The 22039-nt window shown below is 37.7% G+C and overlaps 1 protein-coding gene across 3 annotated transcripts; it reads left to right on the top strand.

Moving 5' to 3' along the window:
- The first annotated feature begins 40 nt into the window (after window positions 1-40).
- RAPSN (receptor associated protein of the synapse) lies at window positions 41-21240 on the top strand. Of its 3 annotated transcripts, XM_058161847.1 has the most exons (8): window positions 41-5489; window positions 9961-10299; window positions 11877-12035; window positions 13634-13732; window positions 13809-13931; window positions 15514-15567; window positions 16515-16714; window positions 19757-21236. In XM_058161847.1, exons 1-8 carry the CDS (start codon window positions 5274-5276, stop codon window positions 19827-19829), a joined length of 1263 nt encoding a protein of 420 aa, XP_058017830.1. In that variant the 5' UTR covers window positions 41-5273; the 3' UTR covers window positions 19830-21236. The 3 variants fall into 3 exon arrangements, 2 of the variants coding, with proteins under 2 accessions (XP_058017830.1, XP_058017831.1); XR_009152562.1 differs by lacking the exon at window positions 19757-21236 and having other exon boundaries at window positions 15514-16329; window positions 16515-16580; XM_058161848.1 differs by lacking the exon at window positions 13809-13931 and having other exon boundaries at window positions 19757-21240.
- Window positions 21241-22039: the final 799 nt, after the last annotated feature.

Here is a 22039-nt window from a genome sequence, read left to right as displayed (position 1 = left end):
CTTTTCTGTCACTGGCATGCTGCTTCCCAAATATAAAAGCTCACCTTTTTCCCCTCTCTTAATTTAAATTATTTTTCTGAGCATTTCATTTTAAGGTTTATTTTCTATCCTTGACGTAAATTGGCTGGGCCAGTTTCATCAACGATTTTTCTGGTAGGCAAATATACACGAGGAATAGTTTATTATACAAAAATGCTTCTCCATTCAGTTTTTTTCTGCTAAGTTTATCTTGGGAAAGCTGCCACATTTTTAAAGTATAAAAATAAACAATATAGTTAGTCTTTTAGATTCTTTCTTCTAATTCCTGCAACTGTGTTTGCATCTTTAATGCCCTTGCAAAACTTCAACACTTTCTATTATAACTTTATTATAAGTATTTATATTGAATATAGATTATAATTATTTGTACTACAAACAAATCTTAAGACCTATATTGCAGGATGCATTTCTTCAAATTGTTTTTACTTTTTACCATACCAAATAAAGGAAGCAAAATCCTACAAGATAAGATTGTGAGGTTTAAAAGTCAGCTAATTGGCATTTTTTAAAACTTTTACCTTCTAAATAAGCACTAAATTCTACCACCTAATAAATACTAGTAATTGGATTTTTCCTTAGATCAAGTTAAAATGAGAAACATTTGTCCTTATAATAATGTTTAATGATGTACATGAACCATTTCTGCTATATATTTTTCCTGCTAGAATAATCTCTATAAATGATTTTGGAAATGTTTTGAATGGCTTAATTTCAAATGTATGGGGTGAGTATATAGTCATCATTGTGCCCTCTGTTGCACCATTACAAAATTCTGCATCACCTGTTTTGTGGTACATTAAACAACAGAAAATTGAAAAGCTATTTTGAAGTCATTTGTAAAGCATGAGTGAAAGACGAAGGAAACACTTGAACAATCAATTTGACATTGATAAAAATGGTTGTAAGCATCATTATATTTCTTATATGTTAATACTAAAGTGAAACCAGTGTTGAATGAGGTTAAGAATTGTGTAAGAAAGACCTCTGCTATTGGTTTTTTATTATCTCCCCCAACTACAAGTTCAAAAATCTAATCTTTAGGTAAACCATAGACACACTTCCAGATTTCCTGTGTTTTTGAATGAAAGGTGATGCTCAGGCAAAGTCAGAACAGGAACACAAGTCCCTTAAAACATAATCTGGTTATTAAATGAACCTTCATGATTTTTAATTCCAGCCTGATCTAGTAGGCTGTGCCATTCTTGAATTCTAATAAATAATTCAAGAACTAAAAATTTGATTCCACTGAAATCCCAGCAACACTACTTAAGTATTTGTCATATTCTGAAATAAACCATTTTCCATATGATTCAATTGGCATTACGAATTTAGACAGAGATGTATCTGATTGGGAATTGGATTCTCATGCATTTTACAAGTATTTACATAGCTACTAAATTTCAGCTCTTCCCAAAGTTTTTGTTAGGTACAGTTGCCCCCAAAAAATCATGGCATTTTATCACATACCAACTGTCTAGCCTGGTCCTCACTTGCAACGAAATGAGATAACAGTGAATTGAACTGCAGATGAAGGAATTTCTGGTTTTTAATTCTATAATATAATGTTTTTATGAGAAGTTTTTATTGATACTATTTTTTTTAATACAGAGAAGTATTGAAAACCAATTATTTCTAATCTGGGATATAATCTCATGCTGCATGCTTAGAGTAGTTAAAAGCATTTCTAAATAGATTATGTTAGAATTAAATGTTTAAAATAGACAAATTTCACATTCCTAATTGGCTCTGAGGATTGAGCTATATACTGCAAGGGAGTAATACATTCCAAGAGAATTTTTTTTTTCTTTCCTCTCATCTCAAAAATAAAACATTGCAGTGGCAGTTTTAGAGTACTGACTTACACAGGTGTCTTAACTGTCTTAGCCCTTCTCTACAGCTACTGATGTTTGAAACTGAAAAGGAGCTTTGATTGCCAGCTGACATATAGCAGAACATATGTCAGCTGACATATGGCAGAAATCTTTTTTTTTAACCACATACAGGTGAAGTTATTTGATTCCTGCAGGTAAGCTGCTCTTTCAATACACTGCAGAAAAAGTTAATAAAAAGTTTAAAATACAGCATTATCACTAACATAAATTTGTGCATAAATCTGATTCCCATTCTGTCTCCCAGAATCAGTGCACTATGTACTGGGACTGTTACCTAAGAAATTTTGAAGGGTGATTCCAATAAATCACTGGATTTCCTTGCTGCCCCAGATATCATATCATATATTCTGAGTGACTCACTATAAAAATAGAGAAACACATAAAGCAGCATTTCAGCATAAAATCCAATAAAGTTAAAATTACAGCAACTACATAGATACATTTTAGGTGATTAGAAATGCCCAAACAGGGAGGCGGACTTAAGATGGGGTTAGATTTGCATTGTTGCACAGCCATTAGAGCAGGAGTCCCCGGCCCCATTCCATGGACCAGCACTGGGCCACAGCATGACAGAAACCGGACTGCAAACAAAATGGGGTATAGGCAGCATGGAAAACCATGCCCCCTCTGGTCCATGGAAACTACACGAAACTGGTGCCTAGTGCTCAAAAGCTTGTGGGAGGTCATACTAGAGAACCAGGACTGACCCCACCACACCCCTCCCAGGCTCCATGGAACCTTATCTATCATTTCCCAAGAGAAGGCAAGCAATCTGAGGAGATTGCTGTATAATAAGCAGAATGTAATTAGCTTGAACTCTACATGTGTGGATTTGGCTGCTTGTACTTGACAGCATTGTTTCTTACAACCGCTTTGTAAATCTGGCAGAGAAGGATCCCATTCCTCAAAAAATGGGCAGTTATCTTATTCTTCCTTAGGGCTACAGCAACATCCCTTCTGAGTATGGGCAGAATCAAAAAGTACATGGTCATGAAGGTAATAAGGATGCAAGCCATAAACCACAGGTATTCTAAGTCATCCCCAGCATTTTGTACTTTGAAAGCTTTTAATAACTAGTGTCATATCGTAGCATAGCTGCTTCTTTGCTAAAATAGTTTTCAACTGGACAGTTAGATTTTTAAACAATTGTAATTTCCCTACATTGTAAAGGGCAGCTCCAAGTAGAACACACAGTAATCAAGGGTGGACTGATAAGGGTATGATTGACTGTTACGCAGGTCTCACATTCCACCACAAGCAAAGGTGGTTGGTGTACTAGATGAAACTCAGTAAAGGTCTTGCTGTCCATGTTTGTACTTGCTTTCAAACAGGATCTTGAATCCAAGAGAAACCCACTGCTCCATCTGATGGAGTTTGACCCAATCTAAAATCAGTGTTGAAACTGACACGAAGCCAAATGACTTCTGGACCTACAGCTTTTTTATTTTTATTTATTTTTATTTGGGGGGGGGGCTTTGCTGGCTGGGAAATTCTGGGAGTTGAAGTCCGCCAGGCTTAAAGTTGACAAGGTTGGAGACCCCTGATTTATAATTGAATCTGTTTCATCCCATTGAGTCTCTCACAGCTTCCATACACCAGATTAGGATTCCCACTGGGGCTCCTGCTTAACCAAGAAGTAGAGATGCATATCTGGCAACAGTTGCCTGTTCTTTCTCTGATATTTCCAATAAAACCCCCCAGGAGACTGAGCTAATACAATGTGAAGCTCTCCATTTCCTTGGCTTCCACGGGTTCAAAAGAATGCTAGGTGACTTCACAAGAGATTGCCTCAGTCACCTCATTGGTTTCTGCCCATGATGTGTCCAACTCACATGAGCAATTTTATCCAGAAAACACCTAGTAAGTCACAGTGGCTTTTAAATCTGCCAGTAGATTCAAAGATACTGTATGAATATTACTTTTCTAATCCCTTCCATTCCATGCATCAATGTTTGTCATAGATCCCTTTTTAAAAATTTCTTCCTAGTTCCCTTTTCCTTTTCTTCCTTTATGCTTCCATGTGTCATATATTCTTATGTTCATTTCTACACGTTCTGTTCCCCCAAAAAAATCAGAAATAGCAATGAGGTAGCCATAAAGTATCTAGCTTCTCACACAGCCTCTTTCATTCTGAAAATAACGTTTTTTGGGCCCACATTTTCAGAAAGAGCTGATTGCAATTCAGCCGTTGGAATAAATGCTGTCTTAAGAAAATGGCACCCTTTTTTTCACATTATAGAGTAAGATACACCACGCTAGGATGGGGTTTTAGGATGAGAACTGGCAGGTGACTTGACACAGAGAGAACAGCGGAAATACTTTAAGCTAGAATAATGAAAATTGACAAGCAGGAGTCCTTCAGCTGTTCCTCTTTCTTCCCCCAATCCTCGGTTGCCAAGAAACAGCCTGCTTGCTTCTTCTCTCTCTCAAACCATTATTTATCTCTCATGGTCTCCCAAAAGTAGTTTCTTAACTAAAAAATCTCCCAGGGGTTTCAACTTTCCTTGTAAAGTAGATAGAACAATCTCCTGGTTGTTTTTGATTGTTCCTTTTTGCATTTTTAACAGTCGTATAGCATTCTGTTTTTAAAACAAAAATCAGATTGTCAAAACTGAAATAAAATAGTGTATATAAAATGTTTGTTTCTAGCTCTATCTAGTGACCATCTCACTAGAAATAATTCTGGTGATTTATTTTTTTCCCCTGTTAATTGGTTGAAGAAAAGTTTTCTCCTTTTAAAGCTCTGAAACGTCATCTCCAACCTCCCTTCATTTTGCGTTTGCCACTATACATGAACTCGTTGAAGAAAGGCTCCATTTGGCCTCTCTGATGTATTTATATAAAGGCAGTGCAGAGGGAAGGAGATTGGTTGCTCCGGCTCGCTTTCTGACCTTGGGGGTTACCAAGTCTGACATTCCTGTGAGATCACATGGCAAGGATTGGCAGGCACAGCTGTCCCCAGTGGAAGGGAGGGGCTTGGGAGGGTCCATTCCGATTGAATTTCACTCCAGCCACTTAGGCTCTTTCCTGCTTTCCTTGCTGTGCTTTTCTTGTCTTCCACTTTGTTTGTGGCCTGGCTTGTAGAAAGCTCTGATAGGATAGCAACACGGAGGATGCTATTCTAGAAGATCAGGGTGGTTGCTTTAACATTTGGGTGGGCCTTTCTTTCCCATCTCCGATTGACATTCCTCCAGGCTGAGCCATTAGAGATTCCGGTGGGCCCTGAGAGTTGGCACCATGCAGTCCATCCTCCTGTTTTAGCACCAACTTCACTGTAATTGTTTCTTTTAGCCCATCTAATACAGCCACTCCGACAGGTCTACTCTTCTGACAAGTTGGTATATGCAGCTCCGGAGCACGAAGAAGATGGGACAGGACCAGACCAAGCAGCAGATAGAAAAAGGACTCCAATTGTATCAGTCCAGTCAGACAGAAAAGGCCCTTCAAGTCTGGTTGCGGGTTTTGGAAAAGAGCACAGATGCAGCTGGCAGGTTTCGAGTTCTGGGATGCCTCATCACTGCTCACTCGGAGATGGGCAGGTACAAAGATATGTTAAAGGTAAAGCATTCTGATTGGCTGCATGTCTTTTGCTATGGTACAGAGAGGGTGGTGGGTAGAAAAGTAGGGCTCCAGATTACAGTTCAGGGATAACCAAACGGCAAACGTAGCAGTGGTTGGGATTCTTTTAAAATAGCAGATCCTGAAGCCCTGCCAAATTCTTACCTTTGAAAATCGCCACTCTGCATTTCCACCTGCAGTCCTAGACCTAATGAGCAATCTAAAAGTTTCTCATCTGCAGGATTAAGTATGTTGGGTGTTACAGCGTTAGCCATTTGCATGTGTACCTGGGGGTTGTGTGGTTTTGCAAAGCTGAGACGCCGTATGCTGTGGCCCTCCTTTATTTTGTAGAATTGTCAGCTGTATAAAATAACTGTAGATTAAACAATACCGTATATGTGTGTGCAGGTGTGTGTGTACACAAACACATATACACACACAGTTTATACTGTGTTGCTAGTGAAGGTAGCTTCCAAATGGCACATCATTAGATTTTTCAGCATTATTTAATTGAATAGAACATTCTCTTTTTTTCTGTTCAAAATAACTACTTTCACAATGTGATGGTTGGCGTAGAAGCCACCCAGATCTCTTTTCAGAGTGAGATGGGTAGCATATAAATCTAATAAATAAATGAATAGATTCGCTGAGAAGTTGTTTTCTATTAAATGTTGGTTGGAAAAACTTAAATTCAAGATCTTTTTAATTTTGAATAAATGCTGCAGAAATCAATCATCATTTTCAATATACATTGCCTTTAATTCAAAAGACTTTTCTTTTCAATTATTTCTGTTCGAGGGGTGAGGAGGAGTTTTACAAGACGATCCAGAGTTGAGACAATTTTCCTGTTCTCGATTCATTACCTTGTGGATGCAACTTTAGATCTTCTGAAAAGTAGGAAAGAGAAACCTGTGGAAAATCTAATGTAGAATTGAGTTAGAACCCTTAACCCCCAACACCACTGGTGTTATACAGTGTACAGACTTAAAACAGTTCATTTAGTGACTGTTTGAAGTTACAATGAAACTGGAAGAAAGTAACTTATGGCCGTTTTACACACAACCATTGCAGCATCTCCATGTGGTTGCAGTGTCCTAGTGTCATATGATCACCTTTTGCGATCTTCTGACAAGCAAAATTAATGGGAAAGCCAGATTCACTTAACAATCATATTACTAATTTAACAATGGTGGCAAGCAAGGTCGTAAAATGGGGCAAAATTCACTTAACAAATGTCTCGGTTAGCAACCAAAATTTTGGGCTCAGTTGTGGTGGTAAATCGAGGACTACCTGTATTTGTAGTTTAGAAACATACCCATACCCATATACAGTCTGCTATATTTAATATTGTACAATTTGGGTTGCAAATGTTTTAAGAAATTTATTAAGGGATCAAGGCAAGACTGATAAACCTGTGAGCTTTCAGTTAAGGTATATTTGTGTTAATGATGAAAATATTGAGGAACAATATTTCTTGCAGATATAGTAGTAACTTGGTTGTAGAGCAGGGTTTAGGATTTAAATCTACATCCAAATGGGATCTATAACCATTAAACGAAAAAGAGAGGTTCAACTACTTTTGGAGGGACTGACTGGAGCAGGGGTGTCAAACTGATGTCGTCAGGGGAACGTCACATGACATATCGGTACCTTTTTCCCCTTCACTAAACAGGGTGTGAGTGTGGCCAGTGCATAATGCATTCGGCCCATGGGCCGGGAATTTGACAGCCCTGGACTAGAGATTTCTAACGTTAATTCTTTAGTTTATGGGGAAAAAATTTTAAACTAATCATGAAAGATCATGCATAGGACAAAAGAATAGAGTGTTGTTATAACAGCTGATAGCATATGCTGATTGGATGATAGGAAAAAAAAACACTTTATAAGGAAGAAGAGTTTATCCATCCACTGATATTTTGAGGAGTATTGCAAATTTGTATTATTAGGTTTTCAGGCCAGTGTTTAAAATCCTCCACTCTCTTTGTTAATAAGATGTTACAAAAATCAGGCTGGGGAGAGGAATAAAAGACATAATGCTGAAGTCAGTAAATCTGTTTGTTCATAAATTGTAATGTAAGTTCCATAAATTCACAGTAGTTTGAACCTGATGTGTTGATCTGACTCCTCTCCAGACTGTTAGGATAAAGCCCATGGATGGTGTTTTTGAAAACACAATATGCAAGTAGATATTCTTTCAGATGTTTTGTATTCAGAGGGACTGTATTCAGAGTATCCATTCAGCTTTTATAAGATTTAAATTGATAATGTATTAAAGTAGTTTGGTTAAAATGGTAGCAATCGAAGGAAAAAAATCAGCTGGGATCTGAAAGGGATTTTCCAATTATTATAATTTATTTTTATCCTGATTTCCTCCAAAGAGCTCAAGTGAAATTTGTTCTGTGAACTCCATTGCCAGTTGAGTATTTCAGTCCATATCTCCACAGTTCTGGTTATAACAGTACTTTCTGTGTTGAATTAGCTCTTTAGTCTATTCTGGCAGAATTCATCACAGACAATTTGCTTAGTAGTGCTGTGCAAAGCATTTGAAAGAGGCCCTTTGCAAAGCACATCCCAAAGAATATGGCTAGTTTAACACTTTGCACACAGGTACCCTGCTAGTACTGACTCATATGCAAAATGTCTGTTTTGAATGCTTTGCACAGCCCTGTTGTTCAGGAACTGATTTACAAAATATGTTTTATCTATAGATAGATAGATAGATAGATAGATAGATAGATAGATAGATAGATAGATACATACATACATACATACATACATACATACATACATACATACATACATACAGTATATAGCAATAGCATTTAGACTTACATACTGCTTCACAGTGCTTTACAGCCCTCTGTAAGCGGTTTACATAGTCAATATATTGCCCCCAACAGTCTGGGTCCTCATTTTTCCGACCTCAGTAGGATGGAAGGCTAAATCAACCTTGATCCGGTCAGAATCGAACTCCTGGAGTGAGCAGTGAGTTAGCCTGCAGCTTGCAGTACTGCAGTACCCCTGTGCCATCACAGCTCAACACATACATACATACATACATACATACATACATACATACATACATACATACATACATACATGATAGCAGCACTAACTGTAAATCACCCTGAGTCCTAGGATAAGAACTGATCAGCTAGAAGCTGTGATATGAAAGGAGATAAAATAGCATTAGAAGGCCTGTAGGAAAATAAAATAAAATACGGTTTTAGAATGCAAATACATAAGGCTTTACTTTAATCTATACAGAATATTAGGAAAGAGAAGAAATTACTTTTTCTTCTGTACTGTTAAGAGTTAAATATTTCTTTGGAAATACTCATCTCTTTTTCATATGATTCCCCTTTATGATTCAAAACAAACTGTTCATCAAAGTTAGAAATGTCTAGAGGAAGGGGAAGGAGCTTCTTCTGAACCTTTTCCATACAGGACAGCATTTCAGTTTTCTGCCAGAAGTTAACTGAAAACTGGTTTTAAAAGCATCTTATTGCTTATACCGAGACTTCTAAATATCCGGATGCTGTGGATGTAGCTTTACTCAGTATGAGTACCAGGCATCTGCAGCCCAGATCCATTTAATCTCTGTCTTGATCATGTACAGAGAAATAAATTAATAAAACAAAATCACCAAGACTGGCTCTATGCAAGGCGGTAGGTAAAAATACATCAATAGGAAATAAAACAACAGGTTATTTAATGTAATATTATTTAGCTTACTTACACAATTTTCTTTTCGTTGTTTCTAAATTTCATTTAAGTGAAGAGAAAAACAACCATATCCTTTTTAATTTATTAAAAATTGGATAATATTTTACAAAAGCAGACAATCAAACCATATGCAAACAGGACACCACATTCCTTAGTATTTGAGTGCTTTCCTGAGCCACTATTTTGCACATGGCGTCAAGGTAAGTTTTGTAGCCCTGAGCCTTGTCTGCCACAGAGTAGGTCCAAATTGTCAACTCCAATCTTGATGTGAATATTGTGGTTGGCTCCATTCTGAATTCATTATAGTTGGTGAAAGTGTCAGAGCCACCAGAGATGGCAAAATTAGCCAATTTGATTAGAGAGAGATGAATAATTACATTTATCAGTGATTGGAAACCCCTTTTTAACTTTTTACTGGGAAAAAAAAACTTATGATTTATAGGTTTATTGTTAGCTTCTGGAAAGAAGGAAATTACGAAGTAACTTTAGAGAAAAAGTGTAAAATATAAATGCCTTTATAACTGCTGCCCAAAAGATCTGAAGCCATTTCTTTATAATCTTTTATTTTTTATTATTTTATTTTACTTATTCACTATACTTCCTTTTCTTCTTTGTTTCTTTTTTAATGCCTGTATTGGTTTTAATCTTGTTTAAAAATTCATCAATAAAATTACACAAATTCATTACGACTGAAGTTTAGGATTAGATTTGTTGCTTCTTAAATGTTATGTTCTTTTGCTAAAAGTTTGCAGTCATGCAGATTGACACCGCCCGAGAACTGGAGGATCCTGACTACCTTACTGAGAGCTACCTGAATTTGGCACGGAGCAACGAGAAGCTCTGCGAATTCCCCAAAACCATCTCCTATTGTAAGACCTGCCTGAACATGCGAGGTACAACATTGGGCCTGCAACTAAATGGCCAAGTCAATCTCAGCATGGGCAATGCCTACCTTGGCCTCAGTGTCTTCCAAAAAGCTCTGGAGTGTTTTGAGAAAGCTCTACGGTACGCACACAACAATGATGACAAGATGCTTGAGTGTCGCGTCTGTTGCAGCCTAGGAAATTTCTACACACACCTCAAAGTGAGTATTGCAGAAATGACAAGAAAATGTAGATTTAATGTAGAAGTTTTAAAAATGCAGATGGAAGCGAAGGAAATAGAGACACTTTTCCAACTGTCTGAAGGATTGTACAGGTAGTAGATTGAACCTAAAATCCAGGAGCTTCCACCTGCTTTCTTTCTGTGAACCATAACTTTGTGATATGAAGCTTGTGAGGACCATCACATAAATCAGAGCTCAAGTACATGGTGTTTGGGGAAACAATGCCACACATGACTCTGGATGTCAACATTAAATAAAAAATAATGTTTTGATTAGGTAAGGCCTGAAATTTTGCAAATTTGCTTAGTTTCACAACTTTTTAGAATTATGATCTAAAATCTTGAGACATCAGGGAAAACATGCGAAAATATTGTGTGGCTTTGTAATATTGTGGGATTTTGGCTATTAATTTGGTGTCCACACAAGGTCCTAGATACAACTCTTCGTAATCTCTTGCCTCAATGGAACTATTTTTCAACTCATGTATTTAGATAGGGAAAACCTTCCAGAAAAAGTTAAGATTGTTGTATCACAGGCTGCCATTTTGGACATGCATATTATTTGTCAGAAAATTAGATGTTAACTAGCTAATGGGAAGACTTAAATAGTGTTTTTCTACATTTTGGCGATCTAATTTTATCATTCTGTTTTCTTAAAGTCTATTTATTTTTGGATATGAAACAAAAGAACACTGAGAAATCACAATATATTTTTCACCAGTCTAACAGTAAATGAAAGAAAGGAGAAAGCTTTTCTGATATTTCAAGGATTTAATATTACAATCATTTTCATATTATTATAGCTTAAGTTAGTATCATTATATGATTATATGCAAAGTATTTTATGCTAATGCTTATGGATCCATTTGTGAGACAAGATTATCAAATGTATAACTTAATATCTATTACATATTGCTGTATGTAAAGCTCTTGGAGAACCTTCCTTATTTTGATAATATTTTGAACATGAAATTTAAAGCATTTAGCTATTTCTAAGAAAATTCATGCCCTCAACATTAACATTGCTTATTTTGGTATAAATTTGGATAAGTTTACTTACAATAATCATTTTTCAATCTTCTTACTGTGAACTCAAATGAAGCGTCTCTCAAATTAAGAGAGACTTTTCCTACTTAGTGGAAACTTGCCATGTTGAACTCTCATTACACATTTCAGAATGTGTACATATATAATGCACATGTGTTTACAGAACTATCACCAGTTCATTTTTTTAACCAGAAAAATATAATTAATGGGGTAATCTTATATTCCAAAGAATTTACCATTCCCAAATTCCTTGTTGGTGCTTCTTATAAAACCAGGTTGAAACCATGGCTTTTTTCACTGTAATTTTTAAAGCAATCAGTCTAGGTTACAAGTTGTCATAAACATTATTCCTTGGTGGATTTATATCCCACTGTTAACCATAGAAAAATCAAAACCAGTCAAAAGCTTAAAAGATTTCATAGCTTTAAACAATCATAGCTCTTACCATTTCTGAAGCTTTTCTGTATCTTTCCTTTCAACCTCCTCCTTGCTTTTTCTTCTCTTTTCAAGGACTATGAAAAAGCTCTGTTTTTCCCGTGCAAGGCAGCAGAGCTGGTGAATGATTATGGAAAGGGCTGGAGTTTAAAGTACCGAGCAATGAGCCAGTTCTACATGGCTGTAGCCTATCGGAAACTGGGGCGCTTGCCAGATGCTATGGAATGCTGTGAGGTACAAGCATGGCTTCTTGGAGTAGGGGGAAGTCTACTGGGTAAAGTTAAAGGGCTCTCCAGTTTGGGGGGGGCGGGGGGGCTATGTCAGTTGCATCACTTTCTGAAGAAAGCAGATTTGACCACATTGAGTTATGCTTAAATCACTTTTTTATTTAGACTACTGCAGCAAACTGATTTATTTATTTATTTATTTATTTATTTATTTATTTATTTATTTATTTATTTATTTATTTATTATTTTGATTTATATACCACCCTTCTCCCAAAGGACTCAGGGCAGTTTACAGCAAGGTAAAAAACAAGAATACAAGAATACAAAAATTAAAACATTATTAAAAAACTGATTAAATTTGGCTGGAAATAATTAAAACTCTAACAAAACTCTAATAAAAGTCCCCATTAAAACTGTTAGGCCAGCCCTGCGCGATGGAACAAAAATGTCTTGAGCTCGCGTCGAAAAGTCTGGAGGTCAGGGAGTCGACATATCCCTGGAGGGATAGGCCCTCCCCCTGGGGGTCGCCAGTTGACATTGTCTGACTGATGGCACCCTGAGGAGACCCTCCCTATGGGAGCGCACTGGTCGATGGGAGGCAATCGGTGGCAGCAGGCGGTCCCGTAAATAACCCGGTCCTAAGCCATGGAGCGCTTTAAAGGTGGTAACGAGCACCTTGAATTGCACCCGGAAGACCACCGGCAACCAGTGCAGCTTGCGCAGGTGAGGTGTTACATGGGAGCCTCGAGTTGCTCCCTCTACTACCTGCGCAGCTGCATTCTAGACCAGTTGGAGCCTCCGGGTGCTCTTCAAGGGGAGCCCCATGTAGAGAGCATTGCAGTAGTCCAGGCGGGAAGTGACAAGGGCATGAGTGACCGTGCATAAGGAATCCAGGTCTAGGAAAGGCGAACCTGATAAAAAGCTCCCCTGGCGACGGCTGTCATAAGCTCCTCCAAAGACAGCCGTACATCCAGGACGCCTAGATTGCGAACCCTTTCCATAGGGGCCAATGTCTTGCCCCCTACAGTCAGCAATGGAGTCAGCTGACAATGGAAGCCGGCATCCACAGCCACTCAGTCTTGGAGGGGTTGAGTCGAAGCCTGATTTTCCCCATCCAGACCCGTTTTTAGTTTTTGGCGTGTTTTGTTGGCCGTACTACAGCCATTTTGCAGCAACTGCTTCCACTGTCAATACAGTTGTTTTTTGGTTATAAAGCCCCATTATGGGGCAAAAAAATTGAAAGCCATCTTTATCTATAAACATCAGTACAGGCCACAAATTTTTTTTAATAAGAACACAGATTCTTTTCTTTGGTGGAAGAAGGTGGTTTTTGAACGGCGAAGGAACCCAATAAAACTCCGAAGCAACGGCAAAGTATTTTGACCGTTTGAGGAAGGTCCAAGCTGCGTAACTTCCCTCTTCCTTCAACCATTTATTTTGTTGAAACAATTTGGGAGAAGGGATCCTGTCTTTAATGTGGGTTGCGACTGGGATAAGACATCCTTTCCTTCACTCAGACGCCCATTTCTTAGGTCACAATTTAGAACTTAGTTATGTGATAGAAGTTCAACTTGAGTTCAAATTCTGAAAGCTTGTCTTATTAGGAATCAATGAAGATTGCCCTTCAGCACGGAGATCGTCCTTTGCAAGCACAGTGCCTGCTCTGCTTTGCTGATATCCACCGCAGCCGAGCAGATGTACAGGTAAGACCCTCTCCTATGGAAGAGGCTGCCTGAGGGCAGTAGTTGACAGCGACTGACACCTTTTCTTACAACCCAGACAGCTTTTCCCCGCTATGATTCCTCCATAAGCATCATGACTGAAATTGGAAACCGTCTGGGACAAGTTCAGGTGCTGCTTGGTGTAGCCAAGTGCTGGCTGATGCAAAAGGACCTCGACAAGGTCAGTAATAGGCTGCAGTAAGAAACTACAGCCTATTAGATTCATTTGCATTTTTATGAGCCACCAAAATGGGCTCTAAAATGCATGAAGTTTTTATTTTCCTATGGACGGTCTTTCGGTCCACATAGTGACATCCATACCGAGGAAACAAGTGTTCAGTTTGTATTCAAAACTGTTGATCCAATGTATTTTTTGATGAATACCCTAGTTGTGTGACAGTTATCTTTAAGCAAAATGAATAAATGGAGTAGTGCTGGGATTCATCATGGGCTGCCTTAACAAATATGATTCATTGTAGTTTTTCATTGTACGTACAATGTGCAACTTCATTGTAGTTGAGCATCTAGAAATGATCAACCTAAAGTTGTTTTCTCATAAGATATGCTGACCCCAGAGGTATACATGCTGTTTCCTTTCTGACATTGCAGAAGATATTAAAAACCATTGCTTATCAGCAGGCCTTAGGCCCAGAATGAGAATCTGTGGGCTAACCAGCTAGTTTTATGGCTGTAGTTGGTTTCATGTAAAGAACATTATTAACATTTATTAGGGTTATTAACTATGGCTTGTACACTGCCCAGAGTCTACTGATAGAATATATATATAAATAGTTACGTATAATTTGGATACCATGAAATCTTGATTCCTGGCAATTTCATACACAAAGGCAGTTTTCTTGGAAACATTGTGGAAGTAGTTTGACATTTCTTCTTCCAGGATGTTTTTCAAATCCCTAGGGCTGATTCTCAGGTCTAGGGCTGAGAGTGACTGACACAAAATGACCCATCTGGCTTCTTATCTTCTGTGAGAGGATGAGAACTCAGTGTCTCCTTGCTCTTAATCCAGTGTCTTTAATTACTACAGAAAACTAGTTCTTTTGTGTGTCCATGTGTATGTGTATATGTATTTATGTATATATTTTATAAGAGTATATACACAAATAGTTTTGTATAGCTGTAGTACTTATTTACCTATTATAAAATAGAGGGAGTAAATCTTTCTTTGTATTACCTAGACTTCCAGGGATTAGGTTAATGCAGTTCTCCCTATCTTGGCACCCTCTGAACATCAGGTACATATCACAGATTCAGGCAACAAGTTCTTCAGAACCACCACGTATTTCAAGACATCATCTTACATACCTTGTCACCTCACCCTCTTCACCTATAAACACTTCATGGCATGGGGCCTGATTACTTGATGGACTACCTAGCTGTGATAGGTTTTGCCTGTCCCATACAATTGGATGCACAGTCCAAATTCCTTTGGTTAAACAATGTCATCTATTAACACCCAGGAAGAATGCCTTTTTTTTGTTGTTGTAGTATGTACTCTTAAACCTTTATGAGATCTGCATGGCTCCTGCCCTGATGATATTCAAGATGTCTTTGAAAACCTGGCTTTTCCTCCAGGCCTTGGGTTTGGATAGTTATCAAGTCCTAGGATTTTATTTGTCTGTGTTTCTTTTTTTCCTGGATGCACATGACTTACATTCTTACTGCTTTATTGTTGTATTATCTTAATGTTGTAAAATGCCCAAAGTCTTATGGACTCAAATACCTGTATGTTCTGCTTTCTACAGGCATTAGAAAATATTGAGAGGGCTCATGAGCTGGCAGAGGGATTAGGAAACAAAGTAAGTTGTCCTGTCTGCAATTTTTTTTACTATATTCATGATAAACTGTATGTTCTGTTTAATGCGGGTTTATCTATGTATGTCATTATTCTGCCCGATAACAGACCTCCAAGGTTTTGAAAATGTAATTACGTACCCAAATATTATGTTGAATCATTAATAACTCACTAATATCATGAGGGAGGAATAAACAGTGATGGCCCATATTTGTATTCCAACCCTTTAGACATTGTTAATGAAGTTCTGTCACTCATCAGAAAAATAGGTCTCCCGTGATGGTTACATAGCAGAATGGAAAGCTAGCATCAGATGTTTTGATTCTGGGTAGTGGGGCATCTCCTAAAGTGGAATAATTGCAGCTCCTGACTTCTGAACGGTAGGGTATTTAATTATGGCTTTGGAAAGACGATGCTAGAAAAGTCTCTGTCTTAACCCAAAGATTCTGAAACGATTTGAACCTGTGGTTTTTGGGGCATCAGGGATATCGACACAAAATTTCTTACACTGAGAAATCCAAGCCCTAAACAGTCTACGTTGCTAGCATTATTCATGTGGAACTGGTCAGAAGGGAGGATTTTGCAGAGTATACAATTATGGAAATATGAAAAAAGAAGTGATTGCTGAAATGTATAAGATAAAATGGTAAGCAAAGAGTGAAATCGCTCATTTCCCCCCAAAGTACAAATAGGAATGGTAAGAAGCACAGGTTGGGAAGAGGAGGCAACAGATGGCCAAAGAAAAGAAGGATCTGTCTGACAGTTGGTGAGCTTCTGCCAAGTAAAATAAAAAGCAGCAGAAGGGATGAGAAAAGAACATCACATTTCAAACCCTTAAAAGATGTGATGCTTTGGATAATCAGTAACTAGGAATAAGCTGGGCCCATGGAGTGTCCCCTTTCTAATGTTCTCTTCACGTAGTTATTTTTCTCTTCCTTCTCTTTTCTGTAGCTTTGTCTGCTGAAGGTTCATTGCCTCTGTGAAGGGATCTATCGCACAAAGGGTCAGCAGAGGGAGCTTCGTAATCATGTGGTGAAGTTCCACGAATGCGTTGAAGAAATGGAACTCTACTGTGGCATGTGTGGTGAATCCATTGGTGACAGGAACCACCAGCTACAGGCATTGCCTTGTTCCCATGTTTTCCACTTAAAGTAAGGGGCAAAAGGGCAAACCATGTTTGTAAGCACAAACCATGCTGGAATAAGAGAAAACAAAACCCTAAAGGCAAAAAAAGGGAATGTAATTCCTCCAGAATGAATGAAACAAGGAAGTTCTATATTGGCATTCATGATTTTAAAAAATCTCTTTCTACCATTCCATTGAAACAACTACTTATCTCTGAAACTTTTATCCTTGAAAGCTGGGGTACTTTTCCCAAAATTGACTTTTAATCTCCTACTTAGATTTCCTTCTCAAGAATTTATCATTTTATCAATGTCTTAGCTGGCTTCTTATATCCTTACAGTCCAATTTTAATGAGTTAGAGGTAGATTTTACCGTGATGAATCAGAGGAACAAGCTTGAGAGTCAGACTCCTAAAACCCATGACCCATTGAGCCAAGCACAGTTATCAGCTGTGGTTAACAACTTACTAGCAGCCCTGTTTACCCTGCCTATCCAAAAATAGACAAATCAGATATATATTAAGCATGCAGCAGAATGTTCTAACTTGGCCAGAAGCTGCATTTAATTAGACATCACAAGTTGTCCAGTCCTCTGCTATACAACGTGATTGAATTGAATGTGTGTTGCGATTATTCCCTTTTTTCCTGGTGCTTTCTCATTCAGGCATCTATGCATTAGAAAGCTGAGAGCTAGAAAACTTAACAAGTTAGAATTACAGAGATGTTAACAAATGTGCTTTCCATTTAAAATCAATGTCTTAGCTGGCTTCTTATATCCTTACAGTCCAATTTTAATGAGTTAGAGGTAGATTTTACCGTGATGAATCAGAGGAACAAGCTTGAGAGAAGAAACACTTGAAGAAACAATTCAGCATATTTGAACAATTCAAATATGCACTTGAAGAAACTAACTTAATACAATTACATACACAAAACATGTATATGTAGGCTAAAGTATTTATCTATCAAATTTATATAACTGCCTCACAAGAGGCGGCAGCCTCCAATAAAGATTTAAAACTATAAAACATGTTAAACTATCACTATTAAAAAGTATGGTACACGAGAGATTAGATTAGCAAGGGATTCAGCTCAAAAACGAGAGAAAGAGAAATACTGTACTTTTTGGACTATAAGATGCACACACCCCCAAAGTGGGTGGAAATGTCTGTGCATCTTATACAGCGAATATTGTGGAGGGAGGGGGTGTTGGGTGGCGGTAAATGGGCCGCTGCAGCAGCAAACGAACAGTAGTATAACGAATGGGCAACAGCAGCAAACAGGAGGCAGAGGCAGAATTTTTTTTTCTTCTTTTCCTCCTCTAAATCTAATGTGCATCTTATAGTCTGGAGTGTCTTATAGTCTAAAAAATATGTAGAATCATAAAAGCAAAATATAAATAGATTCTGAATCAACCTCTGGATTGGAAGAATTGCTTCAAACAAAATGCCTATAATTAATGGTAAGAAATAATCTGTTTAGATTTAATTCTGCTGTATCATGAGAAGCGATGCACATCAGCAGATCAAATAGAAGAAACACTATGTTTAATAATTATGCATGAGAGCTAGAAAAGTATTGATGTATTTATCCTGTTTTTCTTTTCAAACTGAGCACTCAACCTGAGTAAAGGAGTAACTTGGCAGCCTTTTGTAAACAAAGAGCTATCAGGGCCCACATGGCAAGAAAAATAGCAAATGAACTCATGGATGAGTGTTTTTGGCAGCCAGGGTCTGACAGCGGGGTTAACTTTAGAGTGCACTAAATAGCACTGCAAATATTCAGAAACCAAAATACTTCTGTGAACATGTTGTACTGGCCGTGAAAAATAGTGAATGAGCATTTATAAAACGCAAAGCAGTTCAGCCGTCTTCAATAAAGAAAAGAGATCTGCAACAGTTCTGGAAAACAGCAAAATGAAACCAGTAACTACTATCTTTAAAATTAAAAGTCCGATGTGTTGGAAAATGCTCTTAAGAAGAATGTTCACTGCTTAACATGTTAATCATTGCCTGTTGAGAAAAATGAAGGAAGGAAGATTAACACCCTTTGGAAGATCTAGTTCAGGGACAGGGAATCTTCAGTTCATTCTTGTACATGGTCCTACAGAGGCCTTGCCTTATAAGAAGAGAATGTTATGAACCACCATTCTCTGCCTATTTTAATTCTCAAGGAAATGGGTAGCCACATCATCATGCATTAACAGATGGATCAAGACATCACCCTAAGGAACGTAGGAGGTAAATTGTATATTAGAGTAAATGTATTCAGCTACTAGGTTTTCTGTCACCTAAACCAGTTTCTCTTCTTATAAATCTGGTTAAAGAAGATAAGGTGAGAATCTTGATTTTGGCTGTAAATTGCTTCAGACTTCAACATTAATTTTGGCAAGACATTTTTTTCCCCTTGGGGATAGAAGTTAACTTCATGTTAGTGATTTAGACCATGGCAACCAAATAGTCACCAGTGCCATATTTCAACACTACCTACAGAAAAAAATATGCAGATGTTTTTGTGGTTGTACAATACTTTGCAAAGTGCAATTCTCCCTTTTTTCCTGGGATCAAAGGAAAATATTACAGGTACAAATAAAAAGAAGTGGTCCCTCCCTCCCTCCCTCCCTCCCTCTCTCTCTCTCTCTCTCTCTCTCCAGAGAAAAACGACTGCCTTGAAGAAGGATTTTTGATCAGCCTCACTATTGTGAGCTGCCCAAAATCTCACAAAACAGATGTTGTAGAACCGTTGAACTGCCAACCTTTCGATCGACAAGCTCAGCGTCTTAGCCACTAAGCCACCGCATTCCTTAATTAAATTATAATTGTTTCAATTATCATTGTTTATTTCAAGTATGTCTTTTAATTATATTTGTTTATGTTGCATTTCTTTATAGGAATAGAAAGATGATAGCCTTAAAATATTAATATTAAGCAATATATTACAGTATTTAAAACAATCACTTCAGTGAAAAATGCAGGAAATCATAGCAGAAAAAGTCATGACATTTCCATCAGGATTTGGAATATAAAATCGAGGAGCCTAAGATATTTCCTACTGTCTTTTCCATTGCAGGTGCCTGCAGACTAACGGAAAACGAGGTTGCCCCAACTGCCGTCGTTCATCAGTTAAACCAGGGTTTGTGTGATCTGCTGATCAATGGATGACCTAAGAAAATTCATCCAGTAGGTGTGAAAAGACGGAGCCCTGGAGCAGTTCTGTTACCTGATCTAGAGATGAAACCCATCATATAGATACAAAATCTCCACCAGAATTGATGGAAAATGCAGACCTAGATCTTTGTCATGACTTTTCACGCATCTTCCAGGAATTCTGTATCATCTCCTTTTTCAAAGAAGATACAGTAACCACCCTTGCTCCCTCAACAACATGTTAGCTTGACCTTCCACAATCTCAATTTGATTTTAATTTTAATTTTCTGCTTCTTTTGATAGCTTCCTTCAGGGCCAACTCTGACACTCATACTTCACTTCTTTTTATTCATTCCTCATGGGAAGCATACTGATCCTGCCTACATAATGCTACTTGGACTGGCACAGTATTGCTTTCTTGTAGGCATGGTGACAGCTACTCTTTTCCAGACATTGCTTGAAGTTACTTCAACTTAACATTCTGACTGATGTTTTTTTGTAATTTATATTGGTACCTAACAGCTGTTAATGCTTTAAAACAACTGTTAAACCATTCATAATATGTCTTTTTCCATTTGCAAAGAACATTTCCCAACTTGATGCTCCCCAAATGATTTCCAGAATTTTTGGGTAGCCTGGGAATTATGGGATTGAACGTCCAAATTGTCTGAAAGGAGCCAGATTGGGCAACTAATTTTATGTCAGAGTCAGACTGTGATGTCCCACCTGCCTCTCAGCAATGTAACTGTCAGTATGTCTCTATTTTCAGTGTACTTCAGTGTCCTTCAGTTCTTCTGAAAGTATCTGATGCCTTTGGTTTGCTTACATTCTCACAGAACATTCATTTCTGACTGGGACTGGGAGGTGGGGGGAGCCTTATAGCGTTCCAGGGAATGTTTCTTGCCTTGTATTCCTCTCCATCATCTTGTAATGTTATATGGGCAGTGATTGGTCCAATCATGGAATTGTCAGCAATATATTTATACTTTCTGTAAACTGTTTATACTGGAATAAATAAAATCATAGTCTTGAAGTCAGTATTTTCTAAAGTTGTATCTATGTTTTCATCTTTTAGAAATTGCAGAAAGAAAGAAAAAAGATGTATATTGACTAAAATATATATGTGCATGTTGTGGGGGATATAGATGAGTGATGGTATGAGTCATCTGAAAAGTGGCCCAAAGGCACTAGCAAAGGAAGACCAAGGACAGATCTTGTATCCCCAGAGCACGATTAAGATAAAGGCAGATTTAGAACCTACAATATTCTAGGGAGCCAGAATAGTTCATAGAATGATACGTTGGAGGGATACAGGCAGAATTCAAGAGGCTGGATGTTGGAGAAAGGAGCGCGGAAAAGAGGAATCAGCAGGGGCTCAAGAGAAGGAAGGAATATAAAGGAAATGAGAAGTATGAAATAAAAGCAGAAGTGAATTGAAGCAACTGGGATATAAAGGTCAAGGATATAAATAGGAGATAGAAACGTAAAAACTACAGCTTTAAAGGGGAATACAAAATTAAGAGAATAAAGAGTTAATAGACCATAGATCTATTGCAAGTAGAAAAAATAGGGACCACCTTTGGTGGGAAGGTAACAGCATTCCGTGCGCTTTTGGCGTTGAGTCATGCCGGTCACATGACCACAGAGACGTCTTCGGACAGAGCTGGCTCTTCGGCTTTGAAACGGAGATGAGCATCGCCCCCTAGAGTCGGCAATGACTAGCACGTACGTGCAAGGGGAACCTTTACCTTTAGACCATAGATTACTTTTACCTAGTTTGATTCAAGTAAACTTGATTTCCTAAATTAAGATATGGTATCATTGCAGGGATATTAAGATAGAAATAAGATTACAGAGAAAATATAGAAATCAAAAATACAAAATTACATATTATAAAGAACAAATGTATGAAAGATAATAAAGTAAAAGTTATGGAATGAGCTATTAAAGTGTATTAAAGTGTATTTTATATATATATATATATAGCTATTAAAGTGTATTAAAGTGTAGCTGAAAAGGTATAGCAAAAGTTCAAAGTTTTACTTGGCAGATACTCATCAATTTGTTGGAAATTTGTTAGAGCACCAAACTGCTCTAACATATACTCACTCTTCTGATTCTTGATGTCTAACAATACACAATTCTCAATATTGGGAAAGGGAGAGCAGAAATCAGACACCACCTATAAAAAGCTTTGCTTCTTCTC

The sequence above is a fragment of the Ahaetulla prasina genome, chromosome 1 (genome assembly GCF_028640845.1).
Source record: "Ahaetulla prasina isolate Xishuangbanna chromosome 1, ASM2864084v1, whole genome shotgun sequence".
NCBI lineage: Eukaryota > Metazoa > Chordata > Lepidosauria > Squamata > Colubridae > Ahaetulla > Ahaetulla prasina.
Note: the sequence above shows the minus strand (reverse complement) of the source record. Positions and strands in the feature narration are given on the sequence as shown.

What these genes read in the sequence shown, in the direction of transcription:
- RAPSN (XM_058161847.1), top strand. Translation starts at nt 5,274, where the DNA reads ATGCAGCTCCGGAGCACGAAGAAGATGGGACAGGACCAGACCAAGCAG. An exon ending in ATGCTATGGAATGCTGTGAG is followed by an intron (nt 12,036 to 13,633) that starts GTACAAGCATGG and finishes TTGTCTTATTAG; the next exon opens with GAATCAATGAAGATTGCCCT. An exon ending in CAGAGGGATTAGGAAACAAA is followed by an intron (nt 15,568 to 16,514) that starts GTAAGTTGTCCT and finishes TCTTTTCTGTAG; the next exon opens with CTTTGTCTGCTGAAGGTTCA.